Genomic DNA, 15,501 nt, shown 5'->3' on the forward strand with positions numbered 1-15,501 from the left:
CAAGCTTTTAGACTGTTATCTGTCCCATGTTACTTTTAGAAAGATGTGCATGCAAAATATCTCACTATTTAGATAATGCTCTATCATAAGTACAATGACAACTGTACAAAAAGACCTCTATTACGCACCCCCACCCCACCTCCCAATTCAAACCTGCCAGTTGAGGAAAAAGATGTTCCTGTGTTTCTACTGTATGTTATTTCTAGCTTGCTAACATTGCATTTTAGGATGATATCAGCCCTTCTGATTTTAGAACCTCAGATAAAAATTGATTTCTCTGTGAAATTTCTGTGTCAGAGAGGGTAGAAGATGATTTTTTGATTTACAAATGAGTACACCAAGGCCTGGAGGGGTTTCAGAAACCTAAGTTTTTTTTATATGAATATTTTCTAGAGTAATCTTGTTGCCTACTTGTGAGACTTAAAAGCCAAATAAATGTTTTTGAGGTATGTGAAAAAGAAAGGAGACATCGTTTGAAAACCAGGATACATTCATTTATTGCTAGTAACTCCAGGGAAAAACTCCTACTGCGTCAGTCAAGGAAGACTCCAAGGCATAACAGAAGCTTTAGTTTTGTGCTAACATATCAGTGTCCTAGTATTACTCCTAAGCAGGCCAGATTCAGGAACTTCCAAGTGCTCTTTGGAAGAAATTTTCATATGATTGTTTTGTGTGGGTGTGTGCATGTGGAGTGATTCTAATGTAACATACCTGTCAATATATATTCCAGGTATTCAATGCAGAGTACATATGATTGATTTATTCTTGTAGGTGTATGAGGAAATTCAAACCTGAATCTGAGACCATAGGAAGGGGTTACAGAAATACACCTGCATTGAGGTTGAGAAAGTGACAAACAGCATGAGATCCAACATCTCACTTCTTATTTTATTGACTTTACATTCCAGAGGTGGTGTGGCCCTTTGTCTGAATGCTCAAGGAAGAAGAAATGGTGAAGCATTAGTTCGATTTGTCAATTCTGAACAGAGAGATTTGGCACTGGAAAGACATAAGCATCACATGGGTAGCAGATACATTGAGGTAAAAAGTAATGATTTGAAGCAAATCTTTGGAGAGCAAAGAGTACGGTTTTAAATGAGAACTATGCATGCTCCTGTGTTGCTCTAAATAAGAAAAATACACACTCATACATGAAATAATTGAATGTTGTAATTTTCTTGTATGGATTTTTTTCTTTAAGGTTTACAAAGCAACTGGGGAAGAATTCTTAAAAATTGCAGGAGGTAAGTGATGCTGGAGTTCAGTATAATTATTCAAGTTCATAGGCACGTTCTAGTTCTGATACCTCTCTTGGCTGAGGACACAATTAATGAAGTAGCTTTTCCTGTTTTGCTTTCTAAGAATCCTTGACCCTGTGAAGTTTTGGTTTCATGTGGTTGCATTTGAGCTGTGATGTTTGTAGGCTGGGCTTGGTGTTTGTGAGGAAGGGGAACCTTTGCAGCAGAAATATCTGTGTACCTCACTAATCTCTTTGTTCCAATTTCGTTAAAATATGTAAGACTTTAAGGGTAAGGGGGTCTCACTTCAAAATAAATTACTGCGAGTTAATATTGTCTCAGGTCTTGTGTATGTTTGTTGCTAGCTACTTACCTCCTGTGTTGCTCCTTAATGCTTTTCTGTTCCTCTGTCCTATGGAATTGGCTGACCGTATGTTAATATCTTCCTACCAGGTACCTCCAATGAAGTTGCCCAGTTTTTATCTAAAGAGAATCAAGTTATCATCCGGATGAGAGGCCTTCCATTCACTGCTACTCAGGAGGATGTCTTGGGGTTCCTGGGGCCAGAGTGCCCGGTCACAGGAGGGAAAGAGGGACTTCTCTTTGTCAAGTACCCAGATGGCAGGCCCACGGGAGATGCATTTGTGTTGTTTTCCTGTGAAGAATATGCACAGAATGCACTTAAAAAGCACAAAGAAATCCTTGGAAAACGTTACATAGAACTCTTCCGGAGCACAGCAGCAGAAGTCCAGCAGGTTGTAACTATTGGCTGTGAAACTCAAAACTTAACAGTTAAATATTTATTTAAATTATCACACACACACACATTGTAGACAACCATGGAAGTTGTCTATATTAAAGATGTCAAGCTCTAGACAGGGCAACATGTGCTTATTGATTGGCATGGAAAAGGGTACAACATTGTTTTGGTTTTTTTGCATTCACTACCACTCTTTTTAACATCCCCCAGATCATGAAGTAAAAACCATTGGATAATTTTCTTCCACTTAAAGATTGACTGAAATCTTGAAAATAATTCTAAAAATGTACTAGATTAATAGTATTGTAGTAATACTGATTCCAAGTCTGCAGTATTGTCTTTAAAGTCTGTTTCCCATGCACAGAATTTAACATGAAATTCAAATCTGGCTACATCAAAAGAGCTTTTCCTACAGTTCTTTTGTTGAACACTAAGAATTACCAGGATGTATCTGATTTTTGGTGAAGGGAAGTGAGATATTTCTCTCTTCCTAAAATAACGTATTTCACTTTTTTCTCCTTTTCTTCACCAGTTCTTAATCATGATCATCTTCTTAAACTGGTAAACCACCGTTTTGTTTTGGCACCCGCAACTTGAACCCTTGTAAAACATCACATACTAAATTTTTCTTCCTGACGGAATATTTCTATACTGTTAATGCCAAAGTGGGGGGAACCATTATGAGATTTCATCTGGCCTTTGCATTGTCTATAAAGCTTGCACACAGTTACTGTTCATCACTATGTGAAATGAGAAGCTTTTTCCATAAAAGTGATGGGGCACGGGAAAAAATATCCACGCTTGCAGACCTGCCATTTACCTGTGGTACTGTTGCATGGAGATTACGACAGTCAAGAATCTGATAATGAATATTATGAAGACTAAGCAAAATGCCATGGTGAAACTTATTTTCTCCTCAGTTCCGCTTTGCTGAGAAAATGAGGCAAAGTCCTCAAAGGAACAAAGCCACTGTGTTCACAGTGACCAGATCTTTGTTCTTGTTTTGTTAGGGAGACCTGGATAAAACCCATGCTCCTCAATATGTCATTACTTCTTCCTCTAGGTCAGTTTTCTAAGGTGACACCCTAGTTTTTTACTGCTTGAGCAAGAGATGATTCTTAGGGAATTAAAGGCAACTTTTTTGTGTAATTACAAGATGTAAAGACAGCTTTCATCTACTTAAATTAACACAAAATGATTGCAATATTCTATACACAATGAGGGGAGATTTCTGGCCTGAAATGTGCTACAAGAATAGATTCTTGCAAAAAAGCTTCTATCGAGACAAACTCGATAGGCTCGATCATTATTGACAATACTAAAGCTTTATTATCTTTGCATTGGTGCCTCTTTCAGTGGAATGTGTTTATTTCTGATAGTCACTGCTAAATATGTCTTTCGGCAATAAACCCCAACAGCAAGTTATGTTCCCTTTGTCACAAGGGGATGAGTCAAGAGAAAATAAAATGTTGAGACCAAGGTCTCCTGTAGCTTTCAGTTTTTTTTTTTTTTCGGAAGCCCTGTACTTCAGCATGGTTGTTTTGATTGAATGAAGGTGTTTGTTTTTTAACCTATCAGGTCTATGAAAGAATTAGTTAGTCTTTTTACTTATTACTTATTTCAGATCTCGGTTCTTTTAAACTAGATGTTTCTAATTTACCCTAATTTAAGTAAGAAGTGTAAGTGACAAGACTGGTGTATTAGTGTGAACGTTGTTTTCAGATGTTCCTTTTTGGGATGTGCTAAAATGAACTGTAATCTGCTTTTAACTTTATTGTAATAAGTTTAGAAAGGTCTGTTACTAATGTCTAGCGAATTAAATTTATCAGACTTTTTTCCTTCAGAGTTTGAAACTTCCAAATGCCCAACAGGAAATTGTCCACAGTAATTTGGTTCAAGAAGGCATTTTCTCTGATGTTGGAAATTGATTTATTTAAACGTATGAAATAGTATTGTGAGAACTGATTTTTGCTCAACCAGATGATGTGTAAATCTCTATCAGTGTCTTTTTTATTGCCTACAGGTACTCAACCGATACATGTCAACGCCTCTTATTCCCACCCTCCCAACTCCCATCATTCCTGTCATACCCCCGCCATATACAATTGCCACAGGTAGCATACGTGACTGTGTCCGGCTCAGAGGCCTTCCTTACACTGCTGGCATTGACGACATCCTGGAATTTATGGGAGATGCCACAGCTGATATCAAGCCCCATGGAGTTCACATGGTCCTTAACCAACAGGTAACAGCACTTTGCACGGGAGAGCTAACTTTCCAGTTATTGAACAAAATTAGAAGTCATGGTAACTTATTTGCTATGCTTTAGGTCTTCCGTAACCTTGACAAAATACTGTCTTCTGCTTGTCTTTTTCCTTTCTTCCCCAACAGTTCTCCCTACCTTCCCCATAAACCTACCTTCCCCATAAACGCTTGCTTTTCTTTCTATATCATGTGTGTGCCTAAAATGGAGGAGGATGAAGCTCGTGGCATGTTTTCTTTTAATAATAGCTTTGTCCTTGAGGCTGCCTTAAATATTCCCTTGTGTTTCAGTCAAATTCTGGAAATACACAAGATAGAAATGGCTCATGTAAGATGGCCTATCTGCCCTGTTCAGGGTTTGTGCTCAATCACAGCTGTGTTCTATAAGCCCATTTGTGGAAAAATCATTTTTTCTAACTTGATTAGAGACTTCTCAGGGTTTAAAGGAAGCTGATAATTAAAGTTATGTTTTGGATATATTTTAATGACGCAATCATGAGGATTTCTTTTGTTCTTGTCATCTTGAGCTAAAAATAAACTATTGGTCACAGAAACATTGAGGTATTATCCTTAAAGGAAAAAAATGAGGGAGATCTACTACATCTCTACCCTCTGGAGATGCTCAAAATTCAAATGGAGAAGACCACGAGTGGCCTGATGTAACCTGAATGTGTTAGCTAGCTCTGCTTTGGTTTGATTAGAGGCCTCCAAATTCTGTTTCCATACCAAATTATTCTACATTTCCTTCTGAAAAAAGGAAGTAGTATTAAGTTAAATGGGAGCTCGCTACGTGAGTCTTGCCTTTCTGCTTCTAAAAATAATTGTTGACTTATGAGGAAGAACAATAGTTTTCTTCTCTAAGAACAAAATCTTAATACTTTCTGCATTTCTTGTGATCTGGTTGTTCTAATAACACTTTTGATTTAAGATTTTTCTTTTCCATAGGGACGACCGTCAGGTGATGCTTTTATCCAAATGAAATCTGCTGACAAAGCCTTTATGGTGGCTCAAAAATGTCACAAAAAAATGATGAAGGACCGTTATGTGGAAGTATTCCAGTGTTCGGGAGAGGAGATGAACTTTGTTTTAATGGGTGGCACTTTAAATCGTAGTGGCTTATCCCCACCGCCATGTAAGTTACCATGTAAGTCTGCAATTCTTCTGCTCTCTGCTGCTAAAGGCTGATATGTGGTAGGTGCTGAAGCTTTGTGGCCTTTCACCTTTTGACTTGGGTTTTGCCATGATCAATAATCATTCATCTGTATACGTGCTGAGATTGGAATTGTTCCCTTTGGGCAATAATGGGACTGATTGGAGCCATTTTTATTGTATTTTCGGTGGTGAATAGAGGGCAGCAAGGCCTTGCCAGTGAAATTGTTGCACACTGCTTTTTATGGGTGTACTGTTCTGCTGAGCTCTGCAGTAGACTCACTTGTAGCGAAACCTACTTGGAATTAGAGGCATTTTTAAAAGGGGGAGAAATTTTATATTCTAGCTGCCAATGAGTGCTCCTGCTATCTTGCCTTAAAGCATTGAGAAGGTACTCTTTGGGTTTATTTTTGAAGGAAAACGCCCACTGGAATGATATGATAGTTGGAAGGATTTTTAGTTTTTCTATTTTTCTTTTTATTAAATTGCAGTGAACTTTATTGCGGAACTATAATGGAACTTCACTGTACCATTCTAATTAGTCTCACTACCAAATCACAAAGCAGATAGCAATGTGTATTTGCAAAATGGTAAAAAGCAGCCAAATATACTATTTAAAAACAATTTGACTACACACTAAGCTTCGTGTTCTTATGCAAGTCAGGTGTTTGTGTGTCAGAATGCATCAGACTAGTGATTTAGTATTTTTTCCCTGTTGTGCTTTTTAAAAACTTTGCTATATGCTAAGAATACTTTTTGAAGCTGCAGGAGGCTTACAGTGAAAACTTGTGGTCAGCAGTTGTAAATGCCCATATGTACCTAACGTTATGGTTCTTTTGTCCCACAGAGTACAACTTCTGTTAGAAAGAAAAAAGGGGTGTGTTGGTGTGCACGCCTGCTTTCTCTATGCGTATGGCTTTATGCTTTCTTTGAATAACTCCGAAGTTCCCTGCTTTCCATGTACATATGGACACGGCTGCTCAGCTCTAGGAGTTGTGAACTCTTAGGAACTGCTCATTTCAAATGCACCAGTTGTTGTTCATGGTAACGCGCAGGGGTCTCCTGGAGAGGGGCTAGAGAGCAGTCAGTCACATTGGGATGAACAGTTCCTTTCCTACTGCAGAGATCTCCATTCTGATTGTTTTTATGTTGTTGTTCTTGTGTCCTTGTTTGTTTTTTAGGTCTTTCTCCACCAGCTTATGCTGCTTTCCAAACAGCAGCTGTGATCCCAGCAGAAGCAGCGCTCTACCAGCCACAAGCCCTCTTGCCAGCCGCCAGGACTCCCCAGGCATCGGCTGCTGCTCCTCCAACTGTTACCTACTACCCAGCTCAGGCAGCTCAGCTTTATATGAATTATACAGCTTACTATCCCAGGTACCCTCTAGACTTAACTGCTTCTCTTGCCATTTCATCTCAGTGGAGTAAGCAGCTGTGCATTTGCTCTTAAATTTGTACTTAAGGTGTAGACAATCTTAGGAATTTGTTGATGTTAATAAGCAGGGATAGGAGCCATTTTGACTACTTTTCTGTGGCCTTATAATGAAGTTCAGCTTTTCCATAGGATTTGGTTGCATCTCGTGATAATGTTGGTCTATTGTTTAAAAGCATCTTTGGCATTGGGGTGATATCATCAAGGCAATTCTATTTCTTGGCCAAATGAGAAGCTGTGTAAATACATGCCTCTGTCCTCCTCTTGGCTCGATCTTGTACTTACAGTACTGTTCCTATACCAATACTACACTTAGTACCTCTGGTAAGTCTGTTAGATTTCTTGTATCAGTGAGACCAGAGAACTCTTAAACATGTATAAGCAAAGCAGGTTTCTCCACCTTTTCCCTTCCCACGGATATTATCAACATGGCTCACTGAAGTCTGGTGCTCAAGTCTGTGGAGAAAGAGTTTGTTCATTGATATTTCCTAGGCTTGTGACACAAACCTGACTACATAGTAAATTGCTAGACAGGTCTCGACTGGTGATATTACTTTACCAAGTTCTTTTGTGGCCTAAAAGCACCAGATTTGGGCCCTTGCCTGCTTCTCTTACTATGATTTCCTCCTGCCTCCTGTCTGTATGGTTTTATTAATGATCTTAGAACAAGTCATCTGTAGCTTCTAGTTTTCTCCTCCACAATGAAAGAACAAGTACCACTCTTAACCTCTTCGACTCAAATGCTAGCTATTTTTGGAGAAGAGATATAGAGGAAAATTGTCAAATGCTGAAGAGAAATAAGGGAAGTCAGCAGAGCAGTCCATATCAGGGCTGTTTTCTTGCGTGTGTTTTGTGTGTGTGTGTGCCTTTTTTTTCTTATTCTCAAATTTTTCAGTTTCATCTTTGCCCGTTCCAGCTACTAAAGTCAGTTACTGGTTTTCATAACAATTTTGCCCCTTTTTCTCTTTCAGTCCTCCAGTATCCCCTACCACAGTGGGGTATATCGCAGCTCCTCCAGGAGCTGTAGCTGCTGCTGCCACTGCCACCCACACTCCAATTCTGCCCCAGCCTGGAGCGTTAGTCCGTATGCAGGGCTTGCCATATAACACAGGAATGAAGGAGATTCTCAGTTTCTTCCAGGGATACCAGGTTAGTATGCAGTCTCTCTCCCTGATGTTTTATTTGAATTTTCGCGTAATGATCAGCAGGGATCAAACTGAACAAGCCTGTGCTCTTGGAAAATGATAAACAAGTATGCAATCTCAGTGTTCTTTATTTTCACTGCAGTCTTTATATTCACAGCAGACTGCAGTATAGAATTAACATTTGCCTTATTACTTATATAATAAGCATGTCTAAATTTGAAAGCAGTGATCTAATGCTCGGATGTAAGATGTGTTAAAGACTGCTGAGAGCAAAGTTCTAGTACAATAGGCTGCAGTGCAACTCGCCACACCTACGTTACAAAAGGGGAGAGAGATGCTGGTGTCAGACACTCTTGCATGGACTACTTATTTTGGTTACAGGCAGGAACATTTTGCATTACAACTGCATTACGCTGTAACCTAAAGAAAAAAATGTATTCTCCAATCCATGGGATACTGATAGCAAGTATGTTAAGTGCTTATAGATAACTTTGGTCAGTATATACTGATTTGATACTCTATCAGTGGGCAAACACATAGAAACTTATCTTCTAGAGGAACATTTAAAGAAATAAAAGCACCATGTGCAAACTTTTTTTCAGCAGTACATATTTGAATTCATGGAATGGGTCTTTCCATGTCTTCTTCCTTTCATCTCAGAGGATATTGTATCTATATCCATGTTTTGCTATCACATATTTGCTAAAAGGAAAGATAATTGAGTATGGTGTGTTCTGGTGAGTATTTAACCTCTTTGGATAGCAGCATTTACATGAATACCAAATCTGTCCTTCTAGTACTACTCAGAAGCCCTTATTTAGAATTTCTTGATGGGTCTCAAACCATTCTTCAAGTGGTATGCATGAAAAGAAGGCAATTTTTACATGAGTTTGTCCTTCAAACTTCTTTAAGTTGGTTAATAGTGGTATTGCTGAAGGCTGAGATGTGGATTTTTTTTTTAATGCAAAGAAGCAATTTTTTTTCCCCCAAACGTTGCAGCAGTAATAATCTGTTTCTTAACGATTCATAGTTTACCTTTTTTCAACTGACTTTTTTTTGGTGGATGGATGTATGGATGGTGGTTGTATTAAAACCTTAAGTGTGGGGATAGCTTGCTTCCTAAACTGAAATTCGGCTGTAAGTGTGCTGTTGAAAAATGACAGGAGCCTGTCTATGCACGGAGCAGGTCAGTGACTTCCAACATCTAGCAGCCCTGTCGTCCACTAGATCTTCAATTTAGTGAAGCGGGACTCTGGGTCTGGTGTTGAATTCGAGCTTTTACTTACTTTCTGAATTTAAAGAGTAGTTTCTAGCCTTTGTGTTATGCAATGAAATGTTTCAAATTAATGGAAATTTTGCCACAGTGTGAAAGCTATTCATATTCTTCTGCTGCAACCTCTTGACATCATTAGTTATTGTTATTAAATTGGTCACCTCTTTGATTTCTTTAGAAGATGTTGTCCAAATGAGATCGGGTTCAATATCTTATAAAGGAGCCAAGGAATTATTTTGAATTGTTCTTGGAATCCTGCATGTGGTAATACTAGTTTTATACTCCCTCATTCCTTTAGGGGAAAACAGAGGTGGTGACTTACTGTACTGGGACAATATTATGTCTCCGGAGGAATAACTAATCTTTTTTTCTTTTTTTCCCCCCCCTTCCCTCTCTCCTCATATTATTTTTTCATTTTCTGCTGCTGCCAAAGGATACATTGCACGATGCTTCTGGTCATTTATAAAGTGAGCCCTTAATAATCGTTAGTGGTTTGGGGCATGGTTTTAATCTCTGCATAACTAATTGATGTTCGTATTCAATGGGCTTGGGAAACAGATCGGAAAAGCTGAGATTGAAGGGTGATTTTTTTTGTCTTTGTATGTCCTTGTCTGAAAGGAGCAAGTTTTAAGTTTTAGTTCCTGCTTTATGCTCTTCTGTTTTCTTCCTTCAGTCTTCATGGGCTCCATATATTGCATGTATTCACATGTTGTTATTTAAGTGAAAACACCTTTCATACCAGACCTGCCTCTTAAGAGAGAGACTTTGCTTATTATGGGCTTCAACAAGCTGGTCTCAATATCAGTACATGCTTCTAATAATAAATTATGTAAGAATCTGCAGATCAGCATTTTATCTCTTAATTTTCATTTATTTTTGTCAGCACTAGGCTCTTGTTTAGTGATCCAGCAGCTTGTTTTCTTCTTGAAGTTATGCTTTCTTATTTTTATTGTTAAAAATTCCTTCCAGTTTGTATGTGTTTAATGTATGTAGCATTAAACAATCTTGAAAAACCCGTGAAGAATTTTAATAGTAAATCTTGGAGATGGTTATTTTCCCCATCACCTTTCATAATGTTGTAGTGCACTGTAACATTCAAAATTGCTAATATTAATACTTTCTCATTTAGTAATTTTTCCATGTTAAACTGCTTTTTAGTTATATTGTAATGTAACTGGGTCAATTATTTGACTGATTGCATAGCTAAAGGATACTCAAGGGCGGAGTGGGGGACAAAAAAAACCCCACGCAACCCTTAGAATTGAAATAGGACATGACAGTAGCTGTTGCCCTGACAAGTCCTAAAACACCAGCTTCTCAGCAGGTTTGCAGGTCTTTGGTCATTATTTTGAAATAAGGGATTTATGGATGTTTACCAGAAACTTCCTTTATGGTTCAAAGACTTTAATTGTGTAAAGACTCTTTTAAAGTTGAGAAAAAATAATCTGTCTTTCAGACCCTATTGGGAAAAGCTTGAGGAAAGTGTGGGGCAGAATAGTAATAACAAGCAACAGACTTGTCAGTGTTATTTTTGGCCATCACTCTGCACATCAGTAAGTGCAGGGAGAGAAATCAAGCACCTAAGGAAGGAACTAAGTGTTGGGTGATGGTTTTATGTGAAGTTATGTATCAGAACAAAGCTGATCACCATCTGAACGTTATTTAAAGCCTTCTGAATTTGCTGAAAAACAGGCTAGGCTGGAAACGTAGGTACTCCTTTGTGAAAGTGTTTTGTGTAGAACAGGCTTAAAGTCAATATTCTTTAAACCTGTAGTGGACCTAAGTGCCTTTTATCTTCAGCTAAAAAAATATATTTTGTAGTATATTAATCCTCCAAGTCTTCGGAGACCCCAAATTCAAGGCTTGCTGGGGTGGGGAGTTGTGTTTAAAACAGGAATAAGGAGGTGTAGGGGAACGGATAGATGGCTAAGTTCCAAGAGCATTAACCTTTCTCCCTTGTATTAGGATAGCAGGCTTCATTGTTATGGACTTTTTTAGGGATTAGTTTTTTTTTTCCCCCTATGAAATGCATGCTTGAACAAAGAGGTGTTCTCTTTCCAGTGGGTTCCTTTTGAAATCTGACACTTCACAGTCTGAGAGGGATACCCCTTCGTCCCTGTGCCAATTCTTGTTGTAGCACCTTCTGCCTAGGGAAGGGAAAAGAAAGAGGATGTGATAAAATAATAGTAAGTGGGAATTCTTTAAGTCAGCTGACAACACAGATGTGTTATGCTCACTCCAATGCAGCTGGAATATAGAGTGTTATTTGTTTTACTTTGTTCCTAAAATTGTCTTCCATCTGGAAATACTGTCTGTATGAAGAAAACATTTGTGAGAACAGGACTAGTAAATTAACAGTTATAGTTTTTCTGCCTGGTATTTCTTGCTACATCTGCCAACTCTTTTGCCAAAGGTTGCAAACACCTAGTCATCAGATTGGATTCTTTATGTTCCAGACTTAATGTATCTAGATTTATTTTTTTTCCAAAGCCTTGAGAGCAATAAAATGGCTGGAATAAAAAAAAAAGTGTATGCAAGGAGAAAGGGTAATATTCTATGTCTTTGTTAGCCAATATATCTTTGGTTCTTATCTGAAAAAGCTTTGCAGTACAGAAAGTATAGCAGACAGTTTTTCTGGGAGGTGCTACCATACTGGAGATACTGGTTTGTCATCTCTTCCTAGGAAAAGAGGAGTCAGTGTTTTTTAATATACATCTGTCATTTAGTATTATTTTAGTCTGTTGTAATATATGCTATTTAATATTAAAATAATGGTGTTATTTAATATACATGAGTTGAAAAGTCTCTGCGATTTCAAATGTTAATACCTAGAAGGGTAGATATAGAATCAGAGAATGGCTCAGGTTGGGAGGGACCTCAAAGATCATCTATTTCCAACCCTCCTGCCATGGCTAGGGATGTCTCCCACTAGATCAGGTTGCCCAGGACCCCATCCAACCTGGTCTTGAACGCCTCCAGGAATGGGGCATTCACAACCTTTTTGTCAACCTGTTCTAGTGCCTTACCACCCTGCGAGTAAAGACTTAAATACACTTGTAAAGTAAACCACTGGCTCTATGAAGAGGCACCACGTCCTTCAGGAAAAATTATTTTGCTTTAGTCATGACACTGTATGTCTGTCAATAATGGTCTTGTAACTGTATGTCTTAAGCTATCAAAGTCCCTACTGCCACAGGGGAACTGACAAGGGAAAAATGTAAGAAATGGGGAAACACCAGTCTTCACTATTCAGCAGCATCTCTCTCTCCTAGTCTGCTGCACTTTTTTTGGTTGTTATGTATGCATATTCCTTCTGCCATCTTGCATCTTGCTGTAGAACTAATTATTGACCCCAGGACCTTATTTGGTAACTGCTTACAAAGGTTTTGTTTTGTTTCCTTCTAGGTTAGTTTCCCACATCTGGTTTCCATATGTAGTTTTCATCTTTCTTTATCTTAGCTCACATCTCTAAAAAAACACTGGAAGGGGTCAGTATAGCACCAGGGCACAGTCTTGTAACTCAGTGTTGATGTCCTTAGCATCTGAAGTTGCCCTTTGTAATGGAGCTCTTTGTTTAACAGTGGTGTTCTGTGTATTCTTCCTTACTAGACTAAGCAAAAAAAAAATGGGGGGGGGGGGGGGAAATTGATTTGTCTCAATTTGTTTCTGTGTTTTCCTTACCTAATTCTAAGAAATAGGTCACTCCTGTTTGTCTTCCGTGAACATGTGAGAATATCCAGTTTATTAGGGTATGATGAAGAAAAACTTTGGTAGACATGTATTTCATAGATAAAGTAATGGCTTAACAACCTAGATTTGCTGTTGCATCATTCCAGTAGACCACTAGATTTAACACTGCATTTGACAGAATCACAGAACAGTTTGAGTTGGAAGGGACCTTAAAGCCCATCCAGTTCCAACCCCGTGCCATGGGCAGGGACACCTCCCACCAGCCCAGGCTGCTCCAAGCCCCATCCAGCCTGGCCCTGAACACCTCCAGGGATGGGTCATCCACAGCTTCTTTAGGCAGCCTGTGCCAGTGCCTCACCACGCTCAGAGTAAAGAATTTTTCTAATATCTGATCTAAATCTACCCTCTTCTAGCTTAAAGCCATTTTCCTTGTCCTATCACTGCCCTCCCCAGCCTTCATGCAGGTCCCCTTTAGGTATAGGTCTCTATAAGGTCTCCCCAGGGCCTTCTCTTCTCCAGGCTGAACAAACCCAACTCCCTCAGCCTGTCCTCATAGGAGAGGTGCCCCAGCCCCTTGATCATCTCTGTGGCTTCCTCTGGATTCATTCCAATAGGTCCCTGTCCTTCTGGTGCTGGGGGCCCCAGAGCTCATAGCAGGGCTCCAGGTGAGGACTCACAAGAGCAGAGCAGAGGGGGACAATCCCCTCCCTCACCCTGCTGCCCACACTGCTGTTGGTATAGCCCAGAGTACGGGTGGTTTTCTGCGCTGCAGGTGTACCTTGCTGGCTCATGTTGAGCTTCTCATCAGCCAACACCCCCAGGTCCTTCTCCTCAGGGCTGCTCTCAATCCGTTTTCTGCCCCCCCTGTATTTATGCTTGGGATTGCCCCAACCGAGGTGTAGGACTTGGCCTTGTTGAGCTTCATGAGGTTTCACACAGGCCCACCTCTGAGGCCTGTCCAGATGTCAGGGTGGCACCCCTTCCCTCTGCTGGGTCAATGACACCACACAGCTCGGTGTCACTGACAAACTTGCTGAGGGTGCACTCAATCCCACTGTCTTTGTCACTGACAAAGACAGTAAACAGATGTATGAGTGGAAGCTTCTGAATCACAGAATCTTTTAGGCTCAAAGGGACCTCTTTGTCCAGCCCTCCAAGAGCTGTGAGCTCAGAAGGAGGGGAGGTGAGAAAGCAGCAGGTCTGAGGAAAGAGGCTGTGTTTCAGCTCAGAGAAGCAAGGAAGATGGGAATAAGGTGATGATGAGGGTAGTGGAGGTAGGAACAGTGAGGTCTACTTTTAATTTTATTTGAATTAAATTAAAGGGGGAACTATTGCAGTGGATGGTAACTTCTTACCAGTTACTTGTCTGTTAAGGGTGGAATTCTGAAGTACAGTATGAAGCTGTGTGTTGTCTCAGGTCTCAGTAACATTTATACCAGAAACAGCCAGAATCTAGCTCAGTGAACTTGTAACTGGTCATATGGAGGGTTAAATCACTAGGTGGCGTTTTTCATATCTAAATGGAAATAGAATTGGGCCCACGAGCAGAACAGGATCTCCATTCTGGGCAATGGGATTGTAGAATCACCCTTGACTTTACACTGTTTATCCTGGGTCATTTGATTTGGTTTTGTTTATATGGATTTCTAAAAAGCAGGTAACTGGAAGTATTCATGATGGTGTACTTCCTCAGGCATGGTAGGGTAGTTCCTATTTCATTCACAGGGAATAAGAATTCCCCCACTTTTATTTCCTATCTCAGTATGCAGTACTACTCTTCGTAATCCGTAAGTTTGAAGAATTTACTATCCTGCAACTTCTGTTTTAATTACATTTTGTCTCTTACCTTTTTTTTTTCTTGTGATTGGAACTTAGTTCTAGTTTTTATTATTATTATTCCTTTTTCTGTTTCTTTTTTAGGCCTAGGCCTAAGGTCCGACAACTTTGACATTTCTGTGCAGGGTAATTTTCCCACTTTCATGTTTTCCTCATTGCTTATGTGTTTGAACACTCTCCCTCACTAGAGACTATAGACCTTTATATACTGTACATCTATTGATAATCTAAAGTATGTACTATCTTGAGACATTCCTTCCAATGAGTAAACTTACGTTTTGTAGACTTGTTTCAAGGGCAGGTCTGGGAACTGATAAATCTAATATTTGCACGGTCTGGTTGCCCTGGCAGAGGCTATCTAGAAAATACTTCTTATATTTGTCTTTTACTTAATGGCATGGGTCTAGATGTGAAGGTGGCTAAGGTGGCTAGAATCCAGTAGTAAAAATTCTGGGAGGTTCTTTTCTTTTATGTTCTCTGGGCTCTTGGTGGTTCTCTGTGGAAGGTGTGTATACTGTGATGGTGGTTTTGTTGTGGTTTTTCTTTTTTTTTCTCCTTTTCAACTTCACTTTGGATGGATACAATGTGTCCTGTACACCCAAATATAATATAATTTCTTCCCCAAGCTGGCAGGAGACTTTTTGTACTATAGGAATATCAAAGAAGTCAGCATAGTATGTGTACATTGTATGCTTCTGGCAATCCTCTAAAATGTTAAT

At 39.4% G+C, this 15,501-nt stretch overlaps 1 protein-coding gene across 7 annotated transcripts in view; it reads left to right on the forward strand.

The window, feature by feature from the left end:
• ESRP2 (epithelial splicing regulatory protein 2) overlaps window positions 1-15,501 on the forward strand; it is a 45,281-nt gene that overhangs the window by 24,295 nt on the left and 5,485 nt on the right. For 3 of the 7 annotated variants that reach the window (XM_040571311.1, XM_040571313.1, XM_040571314.1), the window contains 7 exons: window positions 909-1,041; window positions 1,202-1,244; window positions 1,692-1,993; window positions 4,022-4,243; window positions 5,206-5,404; window positions 6,591-6,783; window positions 7,810-7,987. In XM_040571311.1, coding sequence (XP_040427245.1) covers window positions 909-1,041; window positions 1,202-1,244; window positions 1,692-1,993; window positions 4,022-4,243; window positions 5,206-5,404; window positions 6,591-6,783; window positions 7,810-7,987 — 1,270 coding nt within the window. Of the gene's footprint in view, window positions 1-908; window positions 1,042-1,201; window positions 1,245-1,691; window positions 1,994-4,021; window positions 4,244-5,205; window positions 5,405-6,590; window positions 6,784-7,809; window positions 7,988-9,689; window positions 9,724-14,866; window positions 14,909-15,501 lie in introns of all 7 variants that reach the window. The other 4 variants (XM_040571312.1, XM_040571315.1, XM_040571316.1 and 1 more) reach the window with 3 other exon arrangements.

This window comes from Cygnus olor, chromosome 12 (genome assembly GCF_009769625.2).
Source record: "Cygnus olor isolate bCygOlo1 chromosome 12, bCygOlo1.pri.v2, whole genome shotgun sequence".
Classification (NCBI taxonomy): Eukaryota; Metazoa; Chordata; class Aves; order Anseriformes; family Anatidae; genus Cygnus; species Cygnus olor.